This window comes from Gymnoscopelus braueri, assembly GCF_963280865.1.
Source record: "Gymnoscopelus braueri genome assembly, chromosome: 8".
NCBI classification, from domain to species: Eukaryota; Metazoa; Chordata; class Actinopteri; order Myctophiformes; family Myctophidae; genus Gymnoscopelus; species Gymnoscopelus braueri.
Genome location: NC_137609.1, coordinates 25,888,686 through 25,912,718, shown reverse-complemented (window position 1 = coordinate 25,912,718; position 24,033 = coordinate 25,888,686). Strand labels below are relative to the sequence as shown.

Sequence of the window (24,033 nt, the reverse complement as noted above, 5' to 3'; positions counted from 1 at the left end):
AAGTTAAAAGCTATTGCAAACAAATAATTAACTAACTACATTTTCTAACTAACTAACCAACTTTTTATTATTTTGTCAATTACACAGATTTGCAGACACAAAGGCTGTTTGTTACAAAACCATTTTATAAACTCCAAGATAGCACTTGAAAACCTGTCATATGGCAAATCCTCTTAAACCAGAGAGAAGAGAGCAATAATGCATCTTGTTGATCTTAGAACATTTTAATCGACTCTGTTTATTGATTGATACATCTTTTTGTTTGTTATTATTATTATTTCTGCTGCACATCTCTTGGACTGAATAGGCGTATTTATTATGTTTACATATTTAACATTGCCCTACATGTCGCTCAGTGGTGTAAAGTAACTAAGTACATTTACTCAAGTACTGTAGGCCTACTTAAGTACAAGTTTGAGGTATTTTTACTTAACTGGAGTATTTCCAATTTTCAGAACTTTTACTTCTACTCCACTACATCTCCAGAGGCAAATATTGTACTTTTACTTAGTCTCCACTACAATTATTTGAAAACTTTAGTTTCTAGTTAGGCTACTTTGTCAATTTTGATTATTATTACAAAACATACAGTAACCACTTCAACCCATATATACATTTTGGCCATTTGAAAATAGCCGATCTACAAGCTCACAAGGCATTGCGATGCATTGTGAGCTTATAGATGCTATTTTCAAAAGATTTGTATACATTTGAAAACTTGTGAAATAGGACATTCTGCATAATGAGTAGCCTACTTTCTACTTTTGGTATTTTAAGTGCATTTTGATACCAATACTTTTACTTTCACTTGTAACAGAGTATTTCTACCTTATGCAGTATTGATACTTTTACTTTTTCCACCACTGAATTGTCGCTTGGCCAGACGTATCCTTTCTTAAATTGTACAGTAGCTATACAGTATGGCTACTGTGCTGTACTGTAGCTACAAATAGTGTTTGCTCGGGCACAAAACGGGTAGCCCAGACAGTTGTCCCAGGAAGGTTGTTAATAAATGTCTAATTATAAATGAGGACTTGTCAGTTGTTGGCGTTTGGTGTGGAATCTGAGCAAGAAGCGTTAATTTAATGCTCTGGCGTAGGCTATCTCAATGGTTGCCTAGCAACGCGTTGGCAGTGGGTGCCATAGGGATCTCTATGGTGGGCGCTCCATTAAAACCGTTGGCGCTCCTGACCTTGGCGTCGTGAATGCGCAAAGCGCACAGACTTCTGCGAGCAATACATCCATCGGGATGCAATACGCTAGACCAGAATATGACAGTAAAGACATTTTCCACGGAATCAGGGAGAATATTTTAGCCTGGATGCTGCATTTTGCCTAGAGGACTGACAAAAATGGTGATAAAGAAAATCTCGGAACGGAGCGCAAGACAGCCTCTATGAAAGCAGGTGAGTTGATTATTGTATTTTCTGTGAGAGATATAGGCGAGCTTCATTTACATCGATCAGGGATCTAGGATAATTATTCCATGCAAAGTTGGTCCCATGCTTGAGATCAGTTCAACATTTAGGTAGCCATATAATCCCCCCCCCCCCATTGTTCCAGGTCCTATATAGACCTAGATTAAACAGCTCCTTCATTATGAAATAGCCTACAGACTACAGCAGGCTATTTGGGCTGTGGCTTGGTATCCAGCACATCAGGATTTCTATCTCAAATGAGTGTTCGTTTTTATTGTGGCACCTGCTCATCTTATATGTGCATTTAAGGCTATGTCAATCTCCTCTTTTTGCATTGCTACATTATGGTGGTACGGTAAAAATGCGTGTAAATGACATCAATCTAATGATTACAAGGGCATAGGGAGCCCACTATTATTGAGCCGATCAGATGATATGCTGGGCTTTTCTAGCCCGTACCCTGGGCCGCGGCAAAATGGCCTTTAAAAGGAAAATGTTATGACAAAAAATATTTCATATAGGCAATTTGAACATGTCAGTCAAAAGGTATTGATACAGGCTACAACTTTTTCGGCAACTTAGATGAGCATGTTCTCATGAGATAGAAGCTAATTGCATAGGAAACATTTGATCCTGTTACACTTTTCCGTAGCCTGCCTACACCAAAAACAAGCAGTCTAGCTGTGGTAACCTATAGACTATATCCTAATGAACTCAATCTAGATATAAGCCTTTAAGGATTTGACTCAAGGTTAAATTTATGTGTTATATCTCAATATCTTAAGACATTTCAAGAATGTTATTTTGTTTGTTTGATTAATATTAGGCATATAGGCCTATGGCAATATTGAACACAAACATCTCTTATAGGCTATAACGCAGTAATCTGTGATATAACTTCACAAACATAATCTCCCCATGTTGTTAGCTGAGTTACAGAACTGTAGAAAACAAGCATTTCCATCATTCCACAATTTTGAAGGAGACAAACTCACGTCCTGTTTTTGGTTTGTGGGTTCACTGGATAAAACAAACCTAGAAATGTCATGCATTTATGAGAATAAAAAGAAACCTGTACATCCTTATCTATTAAGAGTAAGCTGCATGCATGCCTGCCACATTTAACTTCTGAAGTTTCAACCTCCCTACTATTTTAGTCACAACGGATAGAAAGTAGCCTATGCCTAAGGTTGTGGTCATCATTGTTCAGTTAGATTTATTACTGCAGTCTTTATCAGAAAGTAGGGTGGGCTCTCTATAGGAACAACCATGCATTTTGTTCATATACTGTACAAAGCACTATATCAGGTTATTCTGAAATACAAATCAAATATATGTGCCACGCTCAAGAGTCAGAGTGTCTGTCTTTAGACATTGATTCCTCAGGCCAACATTGACTTAAGGAAGTTAACATCAATTATTATTCCCCACATAAGTGGAAGGACCTTCAGAGCTCCGCAAAATTGGACAGATTGATTCTATTTGCTCAATTGAAATGTATCTTGTATGATATGCAATCTGAGTTTACTGATGTCTTTTCTTGTCTGACAATTTAAACTGGTGTTTTATGTGTTTTGTTTTAGCCTTCATACAGTTGTATGTTATATGTTTTGTAGTTCATCATTGAAAAAGAGAGCTTTCTCTTAACTGGCCCTCTCAACATTGAATAAATAACGGTGTGACCTCAGCTATGTCTGTCATAAGAGCATGGGAGAAATGTGATCATGGCACCCGATGCCAGATGTGTCCATGTGTTCAGTATATCAAGTTAATTTGCCGTAATTGCACAGTTTGCATGACAATTAAAAGTGTCAACATTGTCATTGTTCATTTACAGCTTGTAGTTGAGATATTATCCACACATGGTCTAATTAGTCAGGTATCCGAAGAAGTCAGACTCATAAACAGAAAAAAAGCTCAATGATACTCAGGACAATATGCACTGATAATTGTTTAGTAATTAGTTTAACAAGGTTGTTTTAGCATTGTCACTAACAAACCAATGGGAATGTCAAGCAATATGAATGCAGTTAACCTAAGTCTAGATTCATATAAAGTCATTCACTGGGTGACAAAATGGTCACAGTTTATGCCCCTGTTTGTGTTTTCATGTGCTTTGTAGTGAACTTGTGATACAAGAGTGAGGTGGTTTTTGAACAAGATGTGAGTATAGTGAGTGTTGTATTTGTAGCATAAGACATGAAGAAAAACAACTTCTCAGAAGATTGTAGTGGAGCCATTTTGAATGAAGTGCATTTAAGGTGGTAGAACTCTGCCTCATTTGATTTAGTTAAAATAATCAGTGAAAAGGATTTTATTTTCACGAGTATAATAAATAATGCATTAAGAGGCCTATATGGATGAGTGATTTTCTTCACTAGGCCTACATCCGTTTCCATTTTATAAGATTGTTATACTATACAAGCCTGGCCTCTTCAGACATTTCAACATTCAATATTTCATCCAACTGCTAATACATCTGCAACCAGTTTCCTTGTTTGCTTTTTCAAAATGCCAATACGTATTTATTTGATGTGAAACATTTGACTTTGACTTTAGAACACACTAAGCAAAAGTAAAATATGTCACAGGGTGGGTGGGTGTCACAGTGAAATCAGAGACTTATTTTCATTGTAGTCTTCACATACGTTCCCATCCAGTGCCCACCTCCTTTGCAATTTTTTTACATAATTTCTTAAACTGTATAAGTAAACTTTAGTTTCAGGTACCATCTCTTGGTAAACAATGGACAATGGAGAAACAATGGACAATTTAGAACAATATACATGGCCTGCTTTGTTAACACACTCACATGTACTTGTATAACATTCATATAGGGTTTGTTGTATTGTTTTTTCCTTTCTTGTTTTTATATTGATAAACATTTTTCTTCTGTGACATACAGATAATGAGGTATATTTTTAGAGGCTTCAGTTTTGCTCCGATCTGATATAGTTCAAATGGTCTGATATAGTTCAAAATAGAGCAAAACACATAGATCAAAAGTAGGCGTGCATTATCTTGCACATGATGTTGATATGTTTTCTGATCTGTTCTTGTTTTCAGATCTGGTCACACTGCAATGAAAAGTAGAACTGGGTTGTGAGGATACACCTGGCTGAAGAGTATTTAATTTTGACAGTATTTGGAGCCAAAAGGCACAATGAGCGATGTCTGGTTAACAGGATCAGGGGCAGAGTGACTAAGAGGACACTGTAGTGGGCATTCGTGTTGTACGAGGGCACTGTCTTGCCCAGACCATGTGGCTGGCTCCATTTAGAGACCATCTGTTGCCTGCACACCTACTACATCAGCAAGGGACTGTGACCATCACCCACTGTGCCCTTCTTTGGTGGATATTATGCTCCTGCTGGTCATTCACCAAGGCAACAAGCCAGAAATTCTATCCAACGGTGACCACCCAATTTGGGAAGCTGAGAGGCCTCAGGGTGCCCGTGCCCAGTGAGGTGCTTCGGCCCGTCGACCAGTATCTAGGGGTTCCGTATGCGGCCCCTCCCGTGGGCGAGAAAAGATTCATGCCCCCAGATCAGCCCTCCTCGTGGTCGGGGATCAAGAATGCTACCCACTTCATGCCCGTGTGCCCACAGAACATCCACAACACAGTACCGGAGATCATGATGCCCATATGGTTCACATACAACCTGGACACGGTAGCCACGTACATTCAGGACCAGAACGAGGACTGTTTGTATCTAAACATCTACGCTCCAACAGAGGATGGTGAGTTGGTTTGGTAAACTGGACAACAGTGACTCGCCATGTCCGTCGATCACCATTGTGGCCGTGATGTCATTGTAGAATCATTATAGAGCATGGGCATCATTCCATTTCATTACCGCCATCCGCGGTTGATTTACCATCCAAAGATATCTCACCATCTCACCATCAGTTGCCTTGCAGAAAGCCAGTTTGTGCATAAAGAGGAAATAATGGTTTTGTGGTAAGCCTGAAGAATCTATCTCTCTATATATCTACACTGTGTACTTGAAGGGGAACTAATAGTTGAGCACTCTTTTGTTCTCCACTAATAGACATCAAATAAAATAATGGCAAGGTCAGGGTTTTTCTTCCAAACGACAGTCCATGTACAAATAATATCTTTGTTTTCATGTTCAAAATGATGAGACAAGCACACTTGGATGTTTCCACTGAGTAAACAGAAAATCAATGCTTGACACAATGATAAACCCAATCAAAACATACCATACCACGTGTCGGCTGGGAATCTATTGGTACAAAAGAATGCTCAACTTCAGTTTTCTCCTCTCTGATTACCCTGCCTGTCTTCGCACCATAAACCAGACCTAGTCTTGTTATAGGAAAGCTTCATCTCATCATCTGTTCGTTTTAAGTGTTTTTGGTGTAAAAGCTATTTTTATACTGTCAATCATCTATAGATTCAAATAACATTAAAGATACTGTAATTAAGGAAAGTTTTCTGCAAAAAGACACTGTATTAATATATATTTTACAGATTCAGCTGCCTTTCCATGGATAAATAGTGCTCCCCCTAAACATTCAGAGAATTGTGATTATTCCATCCTTTAGAGTTGAATCTGTTTCAACTTTAATAATATGCAGCACGCTTCTCTTTCACCAGCGTTCCTGGTGGTACACACAGTAGCATAGCAACAATTGTTATGCAACCTGCTTGAAAGGCTGCCTTTTTAAAAGTCCCCAGTGTGAACACTGTCAGTGTGCAGCTGCACAGCAGAATGCGTGCTATCTTGGATTTGTTATTACATCAAATATTATGGAAATGTGTGAAACTGTAGCGTCCTGATAGACAAATGCACTGATCAGCAAGTGTCCAGTTCAATTCCCGTCCAGCCGGACTATTTCCTTTATGTCATTCCCTTATTATCTCTGTATTTCCTCACTCCACTGTCACTATCAAATAAAGGCTTAAAATTTGCAATGTGGCTCTATTAGTGCAGGCCAGTTCCCTGTCTTTGTGAATGTCTATTTCAACAACACCTTGAACTTTCTGAGCCTGAGATGTCAGTCTGATGGGTGGAAGGAAAAGAAAACCTTCTCTGCACTTTTCAGTTTCTTACACCTTTGCCCCCTTTTTTTTAGAAATGAAAGAGTCTATCTTTGCAATCTCAGCTTTTTTATATACTTTAAAGTAGCTTGCACCCTGACCAAGTCAGTGTGTGCATTCCTCTCTTTTCAATATATTCATATACTCAACCACACATCTTGCCACCAATGAGTATCCTGAGGTGACACCTAAAGAATCTGAAACCAGCCTTCTGACTTACTGAAATAGACCTAATTGAGCACTACCTATTGAAATTGTATAGTTAATAAACACATAAGACATTCATTATTTTTCTGTCATTTTAGTATCCATTCAGTGTGTGTCTGTGTCTATGTGTGTCTGTGTACCATTCCTTAGCAAATCTAGCCAGCACATATTATATTTATGTCCAAATATTTTTTGCTTTGGAATAGGGGACATTTGTGTAATTGTCCTATGCATGTTTGAAGAATTAACAATGCCATCTCCAGTTTTTATGAAAGCAGTGGCTGTAAAGCATTTTACACACAAAGGCATACTTTTTTCTTTAACTTTTGCACTTTATTTTGTGGGCTAGACTGGACATCGGATTCAAAACTATAGGTTTAACCAATCTTGCTATTTTGAATTCTGTACTTCTTTTTTCCTCATGTGACTCCCAGGGTCCCAACACAAGAAAAAGGGGGCGGCTTTCTCACATGGTGACAGTGATAAATCTGAAGGTATTTTTTAGAGCTCAGTCTTAATGCATGGATTCTTTTTGCTCTCTTTTTTAAATTTTTGGGGCGGTGCGTGGAAGACGCTGACTCAGAATCAAGTTCATTCTAAATAGTTTCTTTTTGCCTCGTCTCACTGCTTTGAGCATAACAACAATTTGTAAGGGACACTTTTTAATTGCCACCGATTTTGATTTTGGCATGACATGATCTATTTTGCCTCATTATGGACCCCCCCTGAAGACAACAGCTACACGGAAATGTACATATTCACCATTTCAGTTTTTACTTTGGATTTCATGAACTGTATGTACCAGGGTCCTGATGGGCTGCAGCTCAGAATACATGGGGATGCATTTTTACAACTGAAAACCTCTTTTAACACGGTGAAAAAGACATGTTCATGAATATTGCACATCATATGGTGTTTTTTATTCCTGTGCATGAATGTCATACACTCAAAGATATTGATACAATGCCATTTTCATTTTAGAATATCTGCTCTCAGTTGAAAGGGTCTAATTAAAATTGTGTGTGTTTTAATGTTATCTATTATCCTCCTGAGCATTGTGGGTTCACTTCAGACCTTCAATGACAGGGACACAAAGATACAGTATACGATGCACAAAGCTCCACTATGCTCTTTGGAACATGCCTAATTGATAAAAAAAATAACAAAAAGGTGTTGTGGTTAGTCTTCACCATGTTTCGTGCTTCATTGACCAGCATCCCCGGTCTTTTTTCCCTCTACACCAAATCTCTGCATTGAAAATAGCAGATCTACAAGCTCACGTGTTGTGAGGTTGTAGAGTGTCTATTATCGATGAATGCACACCTATTTCCGTCGAATGTTCGCCTATTATGGCATGCCCAGGATAGGGATGCTACGGTTCAAGTGGTTAAACCTTGTGAGAGGGTACTACACATCACTATATTTTGCTTCTCGCTCTACACTCAGTGTCTCTATCAAACTAGTATAGAGCTGGGAAATAGAGCTTTGGTGTGGAACATTTCAAATTCCATCACATTACTGTTGCCAGTGCAATTGTTTTGTTGAGCATGTGTTTGTTGCCTGATGTTGCAGATATACGGGACTCTGAAGCTCGTCCTGTGATGGTGTACATCCATGGAGGATCCTACATGGAAGGAACGGGCAACATGATGGATGGCAGCGTGCTTGCCAGTTATGGGAATGTTGTTGTCGTTACACTCAACTACAGGATTGGCATACTAGGTGATTGAAATAGCCTTGTATTTAAATGGGGGAGGTATTTTGGGCTTCAAGCTTCCAGTCAGTGTGCAGTGAGTAAACTTTGGCATTGGTAATTCAATTTTCGGTCGCAATATCATTCTAAACCAATAAATGTAAGAAGAAACAGTGAGGTGATACTATAAGTGAAACATAATATGAGGTAAACATCTGATTTTGGCAGCATCCTGTACAGTACTGCATTATGCAATGTGATTTGTGTTTAAGTGACCTGTGGAGTAAACACTCATCTTACTGTGCTGAAAATAGCCTACTACTGTAGGAGGGAATGGGGATGCAGGGAGGTCAGGGGTATTTCTTTCCCTAGTGTTTAACATCCAAATACAATGGTAAAGGAAGGAGGGGCCAATGAATTATAAGTGCTAATGGTGGCCTCTCTAGTTTCTAAACATTAATGTAAGTAATTGTCAGAGACCAATTAACACTCACACAAAGACAGCATCAGTAAGGCCTCATTTATGTTTCTTCATACAACAATGCTTAAAGCTTTAGGTTAGTGGTCCTGATGGGTATTACGTTACTTAACACCTAAGCAAAACAGCAACTATGTCATTACCACCTGTGTTCTTTCTCTGTACTGTGTATGTTAGGCTTCCTAAGTACTGGTGACCAGGCAGCGAAAGGCAACTATGGACTCTTGGACCAAATCCAAGCACTCCGTTGGATCAGTAAGAATATTGGTTACTTTGGCGGAGACCCAGGTCGTATCACAGTGTTCGGATCAGGGATCGGGGCTGCCTGTGTCAGTCTGCTAACACTGTCCCACCACTCAGAGGGTAAGACTGTGGGAGCCACTGTTCCAAACCATGTTCCAAACCATCATACACCATAGGAGACATGCACATACAGTAGGCTACAAAAATGTACGCTCGCTCGCGCACGCACGCACGCACGCACGCACGCTCGCACGCACGCACGCACGCACGCACGCACGCACGCACGCACGCACGCACGCACGCACGCACGCACGCACGCACGCACGCACGCACGCACGCACGCACGCACGCACGCACGCACGCACGCACGCACGCACGCACGCACGCACACACGCACACACGCACACACGCACACACACACACACACACACACACACACACACACACACACACACACACACACACACACACACACACACACACACACACACACTTTGATGATGACACAGCTACTTTTACTATTTCATTTCAAATCCATCTAATTACTTGGAGGTTTTTACAGTATACATATTATGTACTTTAGACTAGAGTCCAAATGTAGCTGTTTATTGTCCGAGTCCACTGCAGCTCTAAGTGGTCCATCATAAGCAGTGGAGTGTTCTCATGTGGGAGCAGTGTAGCTGGGGTTTTGGTTAAGTGAGTCACTGCTATTGTTCGCCTCTCCTCAATCCAATCAGGCTAAAAGCTTTGCCTCTTAAAGAGAGAATCTCTTAAAGGAGCATATCTGTGTCATAAAATTTTCATCATCTCATCATGTTCACCTGCATTTCATACATAAACATCTGCTGTTTACCATTTCACTTGGTTCATTTCTTAGTGTTTATTATTGTTTATGTTTAGCCCTTATCGTGGGGCTCCGAGGATGGCAATGCCAGTCAGTCAGTCAGTCGGTCGGTCGGTCGGTAGGTAGGTCGGTCGGTCAGTCGGTTCTGTCCGTCTGTCCATCACTTTGTTCCCAAACAACATACATATCTCCAAAACTACTGGCTTGATAACCATGAAATGCTGTGCACATTCATGATCCCTAGAGGATAACACATTTTGTTGACTCAATGGCCTTTCCTCTAGCACCACCCGTAGGTCAACATTTCTAATTGGACACACAATATCGCAGAATCTAATGGGCAGATTGCCAGGAAACTTGTGTTCAGCAAGGATGAACCCTACTGATTTTGATTTTCCCATGTTCTTTCCTCTACTGCGTCCTTGGGCTACACTTTCCACTTTTGCAGAGCACATTCATGCTCCCTGGAGGAAGAACCCTAACTATTTGAGTGATGAGTAGAATTGTATATGGATATCATGGCCCTGTCACAGGGATGTTAGACCCTGTCACAGCCCAAAGCCCTATCATGTCAGTATCATTGTCAGTATCATTGTCAGTATCATTGTCAGTATCATGTCAATATCATGTCAGTATCATGGTCAGTATCATGTCAGTATCATGGGAGGGGGAGGGTCATTTCTGGTGTTAAGCTTAGACTTAGAATAGGACCAGTTACCATTTGCAGACAGGTGCTCTTTTATGGCGGTTTTGAAGGCGGGTAAGCACTAAGCAGTCACACTTTTTGATGTCTGTTGGTATAGGGTATTCCACATTTAGGTGGCATAGCAATAGAGCACCGAAGTCCTGACGTCACTCGTTCATCCCCAGGTTTGCGGAAGTAATTTCTCTATGGAGAATAACATTGGGTCATCTTAGAATCGTCTCATATAAGAATTGTGGTCCAAAAATAAACACCGCGTGTCGGCGTTATTGTCAGGGAGGAGGTTCTGTATAGTTTATGATAGTCAGTCACTTATATTTGATACAGTCTGTTTCTGGCGAAAATGTAACTAATTTGGCGGAAGTAACATTAGCGTTTTCTCACCGTCAGTTGATGCTTCATATCCATAAGAGTCAACCCGCCGTGGTCATTTGTTTATTTTTGGAACACAGTTCTTATTTGACGCGATATTAAATACGTCTATGGGATTCAGAACGGGGGTGGAAAACTGCGAACCAGGTAGACAAACAAAGGATGTGTAAATGACGTCAGACTTCGGCGGTCTATAGAACAAATTCAACCCTATGTTTGTGCCGAATCTGGGTTGAGTGAGATGAGTGGAGCTCCCTCTGGTGTTGTGCCTGTGTGTGTCTTTTACGCTATTGAAGTAGTCTGACAGGTACATGGGTATCACTGTTTTCTCACGTATCTTGAAGACCAGGCCCATTGCAAGTTGCTTTACTCTGTCCTCTACCCTGAGCCATCCCAACCTAGCATAATGAGCAGGGATTAGGTGAGTTCTGGGTGTGAGTTGTAACCTGACCAGTTTGTTTGGAGAGGTCTGCAATTTAGTTTTTAACGCCTTTGTGGCGCTAAAGTACCATGAGGTGCATGCATAGTCGAAATGACATTGGATGAGTGCTCCAGCAAGTGTCCTCAGTGTGTTCCTACTGACCACTGAGGAGATCCTAAATAGAAAACTTGTTCTTTGGTCGACTTCTCTGATTACTTTTGCCATTTTTTCACTTGAAACGTTGTCCTTTAAGATACTACCCAGGTAGGTAATTTCATCTTTCCTTGTGATAACATTGTTACCCACTTTGACCGTGAAGTCTATGGCCTGGCAGAGGGTTATTCTGGACCCAAAAAGCATGTATTCAGTTTTTCCTAGGTGTAATGATAGTTTGTTATCAGTGAGCCAGGTGCAGATTCTACCAAGTTCAGAGCTAAGGGCTTTCTCAACGTGCAATTTGTCCTTGCCCGAGAGCGGGAGTGCTGAGTCATCCGTGAACAAGAACAAATTGCAGTCACATGCTGATGGCATGACGTTTTTGTTCACCAGGAAGAGTAAAGGTCCTAGTATGCTTCCTTGAGGAACGCCACAGCTCACAGAGTACGGCAACTTGCAATGGGCCTGGTCTACAAGATACACCACTACATTGGGATACCCATGTACCTGTCAAAGTATTTCAAGTCCACAACACCAGAGGTAGCTCCACTGATCATGTCCAACCCAGATTTGGCACAAACAAGAGGTTGAACTCGTTCTCCTGCTATGCAACAAAAATTTGGAATGCCCTACCAAAAGTAGTGAAGGAGTGCAAAACCCTACTCACTTTCAAAACTGCCCCAAAAACTGCCTTCAGGAGGCTGCAATTCCAAACCGGTCCCTGTAAAAGTCATAACCTGTCAGGCCCTGTCACCATGTAACCATGCCTGTTACCATGGTAACATGATGACTGTCAGGCCCTGTCACAGGTCACATCTACATGCCAACAACGCGTCGCATCGTGACAAGTTGTTGGCTTGTAGATGTTTTCTTTTCAGCAAGCAACACCGTCGTACAACGGAGTATAAATTGGGCTTCAGTAGCCTTTCCAGATATGCTTCCACCTGTACAAACCTCATTCAACAATCTAGCCAATCTTCCATCATTATCCCAATAAACAACGAGCAACTACACACAATTCAGAAACCACGCCTCATTTGACTGCAGCGTTAATGAAAAAAAGTCTTGGATGAAATGAAGAAAATGTGCATTTGAATATAACACTGCCCCCCACCCCCGTGAGCACCTCAGCTTATTTTTATTATAGCAACAACCAACTTCAAATCTTCAGCTTGGGGTGCCTGGTGGCTCAGCCAGTGAGACCATATGCTTGTGAGCATGAGGGCTTGGTTTGAATCCAGTCCCCATCTTGTTTCTCATGTCTCTCATGTCTTTCTGCCCTTGGTTTCCTATCTCTTCACACTGATCTATCTGAAATAAAGCATAAAATAATAATTAAATACAAATACAAATCTTCATCTTCATTGTGTGCATCTCCCATATTGCAAAACCTCCCTCATATTGTGTTTACTGTATATGGGGAGGCAGTGAACCTAGTTGCAAGGACCAAAATATTATATTTACTTACTTTTCCTATTGTTGGCAGTATCAATATTATATATAAGAATGAATTGTGTCTTTTTTCACTGACCTTATTGTTTCTTTATTACAATATTGCCCTGGTGTGGCTGTCACTCAAAGTAGTATTTTCTAAAGCAATTGCTGTTGCAATTTCTAACTGCTTAAAGTCATGTAACTTTTTCAAATAAACACATTTTATTTTTAATTGAATCTTTCACTGGTATATTTTTCACAATAACCATTCCACATAAATGTGTTTTTGACAAGTTCTCTACACACAATTAAACACAATTTTGTATTTGCGAGGACACACACACGGACGGATCTACAAATATCACAGCAACTGGAGCGGCTGAACTCGTCAGGCACATCATTAACTACAATGCTGCAAACCAGTGCTCACCTTAATGGTCCTGCAGTGGCATAGTTCTAAGGATGGCTGTCCGCCCATCTGTCCAGAATTTGCCATGCAGGTGCACAGCAAATTTCCAAACAATAATACTTCCCAGGAGATTAATCCTACTGGTTTTGGTGATCCCACTGCCTTTCCTCTAGTGCCAAAATTAGGCCACTTGCACACAAGATATCTCAAAATGGCCACATCTCAACTTTGCACAAAAGATATTTCATAATCTCATCGATTTTTGTGACCCCATGGCCTTTCCTATAGCACCACCCTTAGGCCAAACTTTTCACATGCACACAAGTTATCAGATAGCTATGAAAATTATGGAGCACATTCATGCTCCGTGAAGGAGGAACCCTAACCATTTGAGTGACCCAATGACCTTTTTATTATCACCACCCAATTTCCGCTAGTTAAAATAAGCTATTGACCATCGGGTAAGCAGCTGGCTACCAGGGCTTTTAGGCCCTTTTAGTCTTGTTACAGAGCTAAATGAACATTCAGGATTTTGCTCTGACTTTGCCTGATGTCTTTTTGTGTGGCATGTTGTGCGTTCTCAGGTCTGTTCCACAGAGCCATCATCCAAAGTGGCTCAGCTCTGTCCAGCTGGGCTGTCAACTACCAGCCTGTCAAATACACACGCCTGCTGGCCGAGCGGGTTGGCTGTAACGTCCTGGACACAGTGGACATGGTTTCTTGCCTGCAGAAGAAGACCGCCAAGGAGCTGGTGGAGCAAGACATCCAGGCCGCCCGCTACCGTGTGGCCTTTGGACCGGTCATTGACGGAGACGTCATACCAGATGATCCAGAGATACTCATGGAGCAAGGCGAGTTCCTCAACTATGACATAATGCTTGGCGTTAATCAGGGCGAGGGGCTGCGCTTTGTGGAGAACGTGATGGACCTGGAGGACGGCGTGTCTGGCAGTGACTTTGACTTTGCTGTTTCTGACTTCGTGGACAGCCTGTATGGCTATCCAGAGGGGAAGGACACCCTGAGGGAGACCATTAAGTTCATGTACACAGATTGGGCTGACAAGGACAACCCAGAGACAAGGAGGAAGACTCTGGTGGCTCTGTTCACTGACCACCAATGGGTGGAGCCCGCAGTGGTGACAGCTGACCTTCACGCCCGCTACGGCTCCCCCACTTTCTTCTACGCCTTTTACCACCACTGCCAGAGCCTAATGAAGCCGGTGTGGTCTGACTCGGCACACGGAGATGAGGTGCCATATGTGTTTGGCATCCCCATGGTGGGCCCGACTGATCTGTTCCCATGTAACTTCTCCAGGAATGACATCATGCTCAGTGCTGTGGTCATGACGTATTGGACCAACTTTGCCAAGAGTGGGTGAGTAAAACGAATGTCTAATTTGTACTCTGTCAGACGACGGTGTAGCTTGCTTACAAGATCTGTTTGTCAATAAGTGACACCATTATGAGATGGAGTGTACTGAGTTTGAAGCTAAGGTAGCCAGCTTTTGGTCTGATTTATTTTTTGTTGCTCGCCAAAAGTAAGCAATGAAACCGGTTATCTTCTACAAAAAATACAGTTGTAGCCCTAACTGTTAGGAAGCCATAGCAAGAATGTTGCGTATTTAAGCCAAGTTGTAAAGTGATTGCTACTTTCAGAGAAAATAAAACTGTTAAGTTTAAGAGTTTAAGAGTAACTGTTGATAGTGGAATTTCAGGATTCAGCCCATTAATATTCATTATTTAGGATACATTTTCCTTCTATGTGGCTTATCTTTGATACAGAGGCAGTCCATAACCCTAAAAAAGTTGCTCCTCCTTACTTCCGCAATGCAAACAACAGCACGGAAATTCAAGACAAAGCCCCAGGGGTAAAATAACAATACAATTATAAATAACTGAATGAGGGAGCAGCCAGTAAATATAAAAAACAACAGCAACAAAACAATTTATTATGGGACCTACAGCAGTATCCCAAAACATACAGGATTCAAATAGAATCTGGCAGCTCCCTTATCCTGTTTATTCTACTTTACTTTACTTACGTTCCCTTAGTCAACCTCAGCTCAACCAACCTCATTCATTGCTTTAGTTTAAAAAAAACTTTGAAAAAATAAACCAATTATCTGAGTCACTCTTCAGGGGTATACTGTAACTCCTTCTGTAATTCTTGTAGAATTCTTTCTACTCTTGGCACATTTTCACTGCTCTGGGAGTGGGGGGTGGGTTCCAGATAAGTAATTTTATTTTATATTTAATTAGACACTTTTGACATCAGGGTCCCTTCAACAGAATAATTTGAAAACACCTGTCCTAAGACACATATCAAAAAGTGCAAGCTATGCAGGTTGGAACTGTCATGTGATTTGAACAACCAATGACAAAATAGCTAATTCTCTACAGCATGGCTCTTCAACAGGGGTCCGGGACCCCTAGGGGGTCCTCAGAGTTACTAAGGGGGGGCTGCCAATGTTTTTGTGTGATTTGCCAAAAGATGTCTGAAAAAACACATTAACCACTTGAACCCTATACACATGGCTGACCGGGGCACCACAGGGTGTCTATACTTGGACCCCTCCATTTTTTTTACACCAAATCTCTTGCTGAAAATAGTAGATCTACAAGCAGATATGAAATTGTAGATCTGATATATCCTGTTGCATACTGTAGATAACATGAAGCCAACATATTATTAGCAAAGTGTGTAAATGAACACACAAACAACAAAAATAATTAAATTTACACAGCACTTGGTGATAGTGCTGTCAAACTAATCTATCTGCTGCAGCACTTGGAGGCAACCCATGAGCACATGAGAACAGAAAGAAAAACCTGTGGAATACTTCCAAGCTAGTCTCATAATAACCCTCAATGGTCAACAGATATTGATGAGACAGTCAGCTAAATATGGTGAGCTAGCTTTGCAAGCCTCTTACCAAAATGTATATACCATAAATATAAAGTTCAATATGCAACACAATTGTATATGTATAGTTGGGGTCCTGGCTCTGTCTCTCTCAGCTAGGGGGTTCTTGGCCTCAACAATGTTGAAGACCCCTACTCTACAGAAAATTATAAAACATCGCAACTCAGACTCTCAGTTTGTTGGGGTGAACCTAGCATTCTCTCAAAAGACAATTATGTAACTTCTCACGCATATGGCCTAATGTACAGTATAATTGCAATTACTGATAATTGCAAAGGAAAGCATGATGTTGAAAGGATAATTCAGTAGTCGTACTGTATCTGACAGGTTTCTAAATCTAAGATTTCTTCATACTGTGTCCAACATATGCACATATTTAGTATCTGTAGAGAAAAGAAGCACCCATGATCTACTATGCAGCTTCACTGCACTGCTCCCTTACCGGTGTTACCCAGAAAATTGCAGCAAATGCCGCCATTGTAAAAGGTGACCCTGGCAGTGGCAGCAGCAGACAGCACAGGGTAGATCATTTTGGGCTGCTGACTAGTATGTAAGAATAAGAGAATACTGAGCCCTTGAGGGGAGACAGCAGCATTGCATCACAGACAACACTGCTGTAGCCTACTGCAGTGAACAGAGATGCCATTTGTAGTTGGAGCATTATATTTGGACTGGCAACACTTTGATCTATTAACCACGTAAGCCCTATATACTTCACTATACAAGGAATAGCTAAAATAGCCTAGCTACATACTTCAGCTGTTTCTTGCTATTTTTGACTATATTTGACTATTACATCCCCAAAATAGGGATGAAAGTTGTTAAGACATGCTTTCTGTCTGTTGTATCATTAGAGATCCTAACAAGCCAGTGCCGCAGGACACGAAGTTCATCCACACCAAGGCCAACCGTTTTGAGGAGGTGGCCTGGTCAAAGTACGACCCCTATGACCAGCTCTACCTGCACATTGGCCTGAAGCCTCGGATCCGAGACCACTACCGCGCCACCAAGGTGGCCTTCTGGAAACATCTGGTGCCCCATCTGTACAACCTCCATGACATGTTCCACTATACCTCCACCACCACCAAGGTCACACCGCTGGACTCCACACAGGCCAATGGTAAGGCCAGTACTGGTCGAACTTCTGTATCCACTGCCCACGGCAGTGACGGGGAGGGAGGAAAGGAGATGGGCCCTCTTATCATGCCCAACCCAAGAGATTACTCTACAGAGCTAAGTGTCACCATCGCTGTGGGGGCGTCGCTACTCTTCCTCAACGTGCTGGCCTTTGCCGCCCTCTACTACCGGAAGGACAAGCGCAGCCGCCAGGATTCGTCCCAGCAGCACAGCCCTCGGCGCCAGAGCAAAGGCAACAACCTCAACCACACCAGCACCATTGACGAGACGGTGTCCCAGATGAACCAGTGTGACTCCCTCCTTGACCCCTTGCACGTCTCCCCCAGCATGGACTATTCATCACTCACACTGCGCCGCTGCCCTGATGACATCCCCCTCATGACCCCCAACAACATCACCATGATCCCCAACTCCCTTATGGGTCTCCCCAACATGAGCCCCTACAGCACTTTCCCCACTGGCTACAACTCTGCAGGCATGCCAAGCACCCACTCCACTACTCGTGTATAGCCTGATTTGACATGGACTGAGAGAGGAGGGTGAATAGCGGAGTAAATACAGTAATAAATGTAAATGTAAATTCATATTTAGGATTTGTGTGGGTAAAATAGGCTTGAATGTTCATTCTGTCTTTTCGGGGGCGAGGGGTGGGGGTCTGTAAGACATTCTGCCTTTGCTTTCTCATAAAAGGAAGTCTATCCGCAGAGTCATTTTATAATACTCATTTTCAAAGGTACTGTAGTGAAAAGAAGAAAAAAAATTACAAAAAAGTACATTTCATTTTCCACTTTTGTCTTTGAAAGTCACATTTTTTGGAACTTTACCTAGTAAGAACTCAGTATAATGTTTATACAGTTGGATTTGTATGGGGAGCTTTTTCTTACTCTATGATACGTATTTTGATCTCCTGTGTGGAACAAAGTGAGATTACGAATCCTGGTGGACAGAGAGGATATTGTCGCTATCGGGTTGAATCCTTCTATGTCCAAATCTGTTGCTTCACTGGAAATGGACAAAAATAACTTGTTTTCCAATGGATCTATTGTAGTTATTATTTGGTCACAAGCTCTTGTTAATACTCTATATTGGTTCAATACTTATAAAACCCACAGTCAAACTAAACCACTTTCACTTTCCCTTTAAAACATTTTCAAAAATAGCAAAAATAGCAGATGTTTATGCATCACATCACGACGCGTTGTGAGCTTGTAGATCGGCTATTTTTGCTACTTTTGTGTGACACTGTAGTATGACGAAGTAGGGCATTAATTTACAAAAAGCTGAATTATGGAGATTAGGTTTCTGCCTGACAGCAACAATATCTGGGGAGAGCTGTAAAAAGTAGTGTTACTATTAAGCTGTTTTATACATATTTCTCATGGTACATTACTTATATTATTAAAAGGGTATTTTTACGGTATACTTACTTAAAATGGCTTGTGCTACCACTTGCTCATATAGGAAATTAACATGTTATTGTAACTACAATGCGTTGAGATTTTACTGGAATAATGTTAGTGGTGAAAATATCAAAGTTATCCAAAAATATTTCCATTTTATATTATGCAAAAATATACCAATCCTCTGTATATTAGTATGCGTGTAGATGTAGGTGTGTGTGTGTGTGTGTGTGTGTGTGTGTGTGTGTGTGTGTGTGTGTGTGTGTGTGTGTGTGTGTGTGTGTGTGTGTGTGTGTGTGAGTGTGTGTGTGTGTGTGTGTGTGTGTGCGTGCGTGCGTGCGTGCGTGCGTGCGTGGGTGGGTGCGTGCGTGCGTGCGTGCGTGCGAGCGAGTGCATCTGCCTGTTCATGTATTTATATTGAATGTGGGTGAGTATGTATGTGTGCGTGTGTGCATGCAAACAAATATGAATGTGCATATTTGCTGGCGTGCACATGAATATATGGGTGTGTGTGAATTCATGTTATTGTGTGTATGTACTGTATGTGAGCGCACATGCGTGCGTGTTTGTGCGTGCGTGCGTGCGTGCACGCGTGCGTGGTGCGCACGTGTGTGCGTGCATGCGTGTGTGTGTGTGTGTGTGTGTGTGTGTGTGCATGGCAAGACGATATAAAACTGTAAAATTAAGGAATTATTTGATTTTAATTTGGTTAAGTTTTTGCATATATATATATACGTATACGGTATGTTGTACAATCTATTGTAGTCTATTTGAGTATCTTTGCTGTATTTTTCTTTCATGTGTCTACTTTTGTTTAATACATTGTAAGAATATGACTTTTGCTTCATTATAAAAAAAGACAGCTGCTTAAAATGTATTCTCCTATTCTAACCAGCTCATCGCTCTTTTGGCTTGGCTTGTTTGTATAGAATAAACTTAGACCAACATTTTATTTGTTGTTTATTAATAGCCTACTGTAAGGTCTCAGAGAGAGATTACTGTAATAACATTGTAGTTGAACGTATGTATTCCACCCGAGTCATTCATTTAAAGAGGAGTTTCACACAACTTTCACATTAAAACCCGATTCATACCTCGTCATGGGACAGTGTCGCACGTCGAAAATAACAACATGTTGTGAGCTTGTAGGTCTGCTATTCTCAGCGTGCGACACCATCGCACGATGGAGCATAAATTAGGCTTAATGCTCCTTTTGCTCAATCCTGCAAATAATCAAAGTTGTATCCAAGAATTATTGAGGTTCTCTGGTTCAAAGTGGTGGCTGTTGCATATGTGAAGATGCACATCAAGCAGGGGAACTGCCCACTTTGATTTCTCTGATCCTGTCATAATGTTATTTAATCTAAATGAGCTGACTATTAAAAGATTTTTGGAACTATGTATGAGTCATGTCGAAACTCCACCGCCCATCTAGTACGTGTGTTTTTATCTCAGAAGCAACCTTTTAACATAAACCTTTTAACATAGACATTGAAAATTTCAGCAGTTACCATAATGCTACACCTCCATAACTGTGCCATGTGGAGAGTACGATGATGTGAATTTGTTTAAATTGCATGTTTAAGGGAAGTTGGAACATTGTTAAAACATTGCAGAGTTTGCATGCCATTATACCCACCATAAGATACAAAAACAGACGTTTTTTTTCTTCTATTCATAGTGTTTATTTAAGCTGTCTATCTATAGCTATTTTTGACCTAACCTTGTTACAGTAACATTTGCCTCCTAAATCCATTGAACATGCATTCATCCTGTGGGTACAACCCTGGACTGACATCACTCTAGTCTACTGTATACTTCAGTAAAACAGTCATGAGAAGCTTGGTTTTGTGAAAATATGTGTTTGTTTTGACACATCTAACAGCATGAGAGGTGACTCCCAAAAGATGGCACGGTATTTGCCCCTGACCCACACTGGCTCCTTTGTACTGAACCCAGCTTTGACATCAACTGGGTCAGAAATGAGGGAGGGAGGGACAGAGGGTAGCAGCCTCAATGCCCCCTTGTTAGCCTCCTACATCATCAATGTCAGTCACAGGCATATGAGTAATTTAGCTCTGTGTTGTCTATGTGTGCTTCTTATATCTGTGTGTCCTGAAGATGCTGCTCTCTGTCAGACACATTAACAATATCATGTTGACATCTACTGTGCAATGTGCCATTCATTATGTGCAGGCAGAAAGCATATTGTCACTGTCGGACAGAAAACTGGTATGTCCAACATGGAACGACATTTTACAGAAATAGTGAAAGTCGCAGATTTACAAGCTCACAATGCGTCTCATCGCGGCACATTGTGGGATTGTAGATCGGCTATTTTCCCTAATTCTGCTTGACACTCTTGTATTATGAAGTAACGCATTAAACATGAAAAAACATATACAAGATCTGAACCACTTCAAGCAAACAAACTGTCCTGATGCCTACAAAACAGTAAAGTACTCTTGTGTCCAATAATCCTACAAAAAGGACTATAAAACATATTTGATAATCAAATAAGGTCTATGTGTTGATTTGTTAGAAAACCAACACATAAGATATACAGTGAAACTTCACTTGCATATAGCAACTTGAGGAAAACAAAGCCTTAGTGCATCAATTGCCCAATACAATAAATGTTGTAAGTACAGGACTTTCAACATCAAATGCATTTATGGTAAAGTGTATACAGTGGCTTTTGAAGAAACAAATGAATGCCATCCCATATGTGTGAAGGTATGAAAAGAAATTTGGATAAATATCTCCTAGACTCGCTACACCTTGCTTCACATTAGAAGCAGTGATAAGTGTTCATTTAAGTCAAATAGAGCAAAGGGACATTCCACTGGATAGTGGATACCACCAGACACCAAGAACAAGCCTCTTATTGGAGTCTGTGACCCGTGCCGTGTCCTCAGTACTGAACCCACAGCTCCATAAATAATCACTGGCAGCTGAAATGGGACTTTGTGACTTTAAGATGTGACTCTGGGACATGGGGTCAATCTATTGTTGATGAGACAAAAGCGCAAGTCAGATTCATATAGGAGTGGTGGGGAATAAGTTCTCATATCCTCATAACACGGTCACAAGTCAAGCAAAACTTCCATAACCCCATACTTCTGTCTGGACATGGGTGAGTGCTATTTTTTGGTGTTATTTATTATTAATGAGGCATTTGCATAGATCTGCAATATATTTCCTTCAATATATCCTTTCTACACCTACAGTAGTAAGGAACTTACGGCTTGTTGCAGATGTATCCTATGGCTTTATTTGTTATTAACATTATTTTATGCACCTTCGCATTATTGGTTTATCATAGATGATATGTGCTTTCCAGCAGTTTTTGTGAAGTTATGTCAATATTTATTTGTAGAAATAAATTAATGATTTTGAATTACCCAGTAATCATTTGGGGTTTGAGTAATGCAAATTAAATACACAGACTCAGTCTGGAGAAGGGGAATATTTACCAAAACCCAGTTTGGTATGCATTAGGCCAAGGACCCCATAACTCTGACAACAACTCAGTGGAACCCAGGTCCATTTGGCTCCATTTTGTCTGAGTTACAAACCTGTAAGGGTTCATTTGGTTCCTAATTTTGCTGGGGATTCCATGGAATCCCTTCAAGGACGCCCGGGGAAACCCGGACCCCATTTTGAGAACCACTGGTAATAACAATAATAATAATTTGGCATTTGACCCGCCTAATTCCAACACACTTTGCTAGTTTGGGATGGCTCAGGGTAGAAGACAGGATTAAGCAAGTATCAATGGGATTGGTATTTAATAAAGTATTCTATCAATCAAAAAATATATATTTACTGGAACCAGAGAAGTGGTAGATCAGAATTAGTAGAACCAGAGCAGCTCACAGTGGCAGTCAGTGACCTCCTGCAAGGCCAAGGCCATACAAGGTCACTCGTGTCAATGAGGAAAGATACTCCAGCAAGAAAATTAGAAAACGTCCCAAACTGCTGCCTTTTGAGTTGAGATGAATCTGTTCCGAGTTTACTTTATAATCTATAATTTTGCTTTGAAACATGTTGGCATGGTGCTTTCTGCTGTCTTTGCTTTTTCATTGAATGCACAGAAGTTAACGCAACTTACTTGTCATGCTTACCACTGTTGCTGAGAACGTTTGAGGTGTGGGTTTCTAGAGCGAATTGAAGAGGTGAAAGACTCGCACACCACAAAAGATTTAAGGATTAGTCCTTAGACAGAAACTAGAAAAGAAACATAGGACAAAAGTTTCGGTCAGAAGACTATCGTCAGCACCATATGAATGAATCCCAGACAGTAGGGCTCTAGGTCAACACAGGTGAGGATCATGCAGGGTCATAAGGGAAACTAAACAAGGTCATCACCATGGCAACAATAAGTGGTAATTTCAGGACCAAAGAGTACAAGGCATTACAAATAAACCACAGAAAATCATAATATACACTGTACAGACCATATCCCATATAAACATGTCACTTTGACCCCATAGTAGTTTAAACAGTACATGTAGTTGTAGAAAAGTAATTATTTGGCATGTTTTATAGATTCAATGTATCAAAGTTTCTGGAACGAATAATATTTTTAGGAACTCCAATACTGTTGCAGCTTTTATTGTTTGACAATTTTTTTAATGCACCTCTGCTCCCTCTCACTAAAAGGATGAACAGTAAACAGAAACTTTGAGAACACTTTCTCAGCATCCGAAAATTACGTTGGCTCAAACATTCATAAATATCTCTCAGTCATACAGTGTTGAGAAGCAAGGCTGTTGTTGTGAAGATATTCAAATGATCCCTCTCGTTCACCCTGCTGCCTCCACCCTCTGTTGACCTCTTGAACTTAGCCCCCGCAGACATTGACGCTCTGCAGAGGTACCAGTACCAGGCTCAGCCAGCTGTGGATGTCAGCCTGCCTGAGTGACGTAATTATTTGCCCTCAGAATGCTGGCAACCCTGCAGCAACCAAAGAGTTGATTACTAGTGTGCATGTGTGTGTGTGTGTGTGTGTGTGTGTGTGTGTGTGTGTGTGTGTGTGTGTGTGTGTGTGTGTGTGTGTGTGTGTGTGTGTGTGTGTGTGTGTGTGTGTGTGTGTGTGTGTGTGTGTGTGTGTGCTCACATACGTGAG

The 24,033-nt window shown here is 41.1% G+C and overlaps 1 protein-coding gene across 3 annotated transcripts; it reads left to right on the top strand.

The window, feature by feature from the left end:
• Positions 1–4,678: 4,678 nt before the first annotated feature.
• Positions 4,679–18,012, top strand: LOC308089829 (neuroligin-3-like; the record flags this gene model as incomplete). Of its 3 annotated transcripts, XM_080434757.1 has the most annotated exons (6): positions 4,679–5,159; positions 7,125–7,184; positions 8,263–8,412; positions 9,039–9,224; positions 14,028–14,817; positions 17,220–18,012. In XM_080434757.1, the coding sequence occupies 6 exons, from the start codon at positions 4,679–4,681 to the stop codon at positions 18,010–18,012; spliced, it is 2,460 nt and encodes an 819-aa protein (XP_080290883.1). The 3 variants fall into 3 exon arrangements, with proteins under 3 accessions (XP_080290883.1, XP_080290884.1, XP_080290882.1); XM_080434758.1 differs by lacking the exon at positions 7,125–7,184; XM_080434756.1 differs by lacking the exon at positions 7,125–7,184 and having other exon boundaries at positions 4,679–5,172; positions 8,219–8,412.
• Between the last annotated feature and the right edge of the window lie 6,021 nt (positions 18,013–24,033).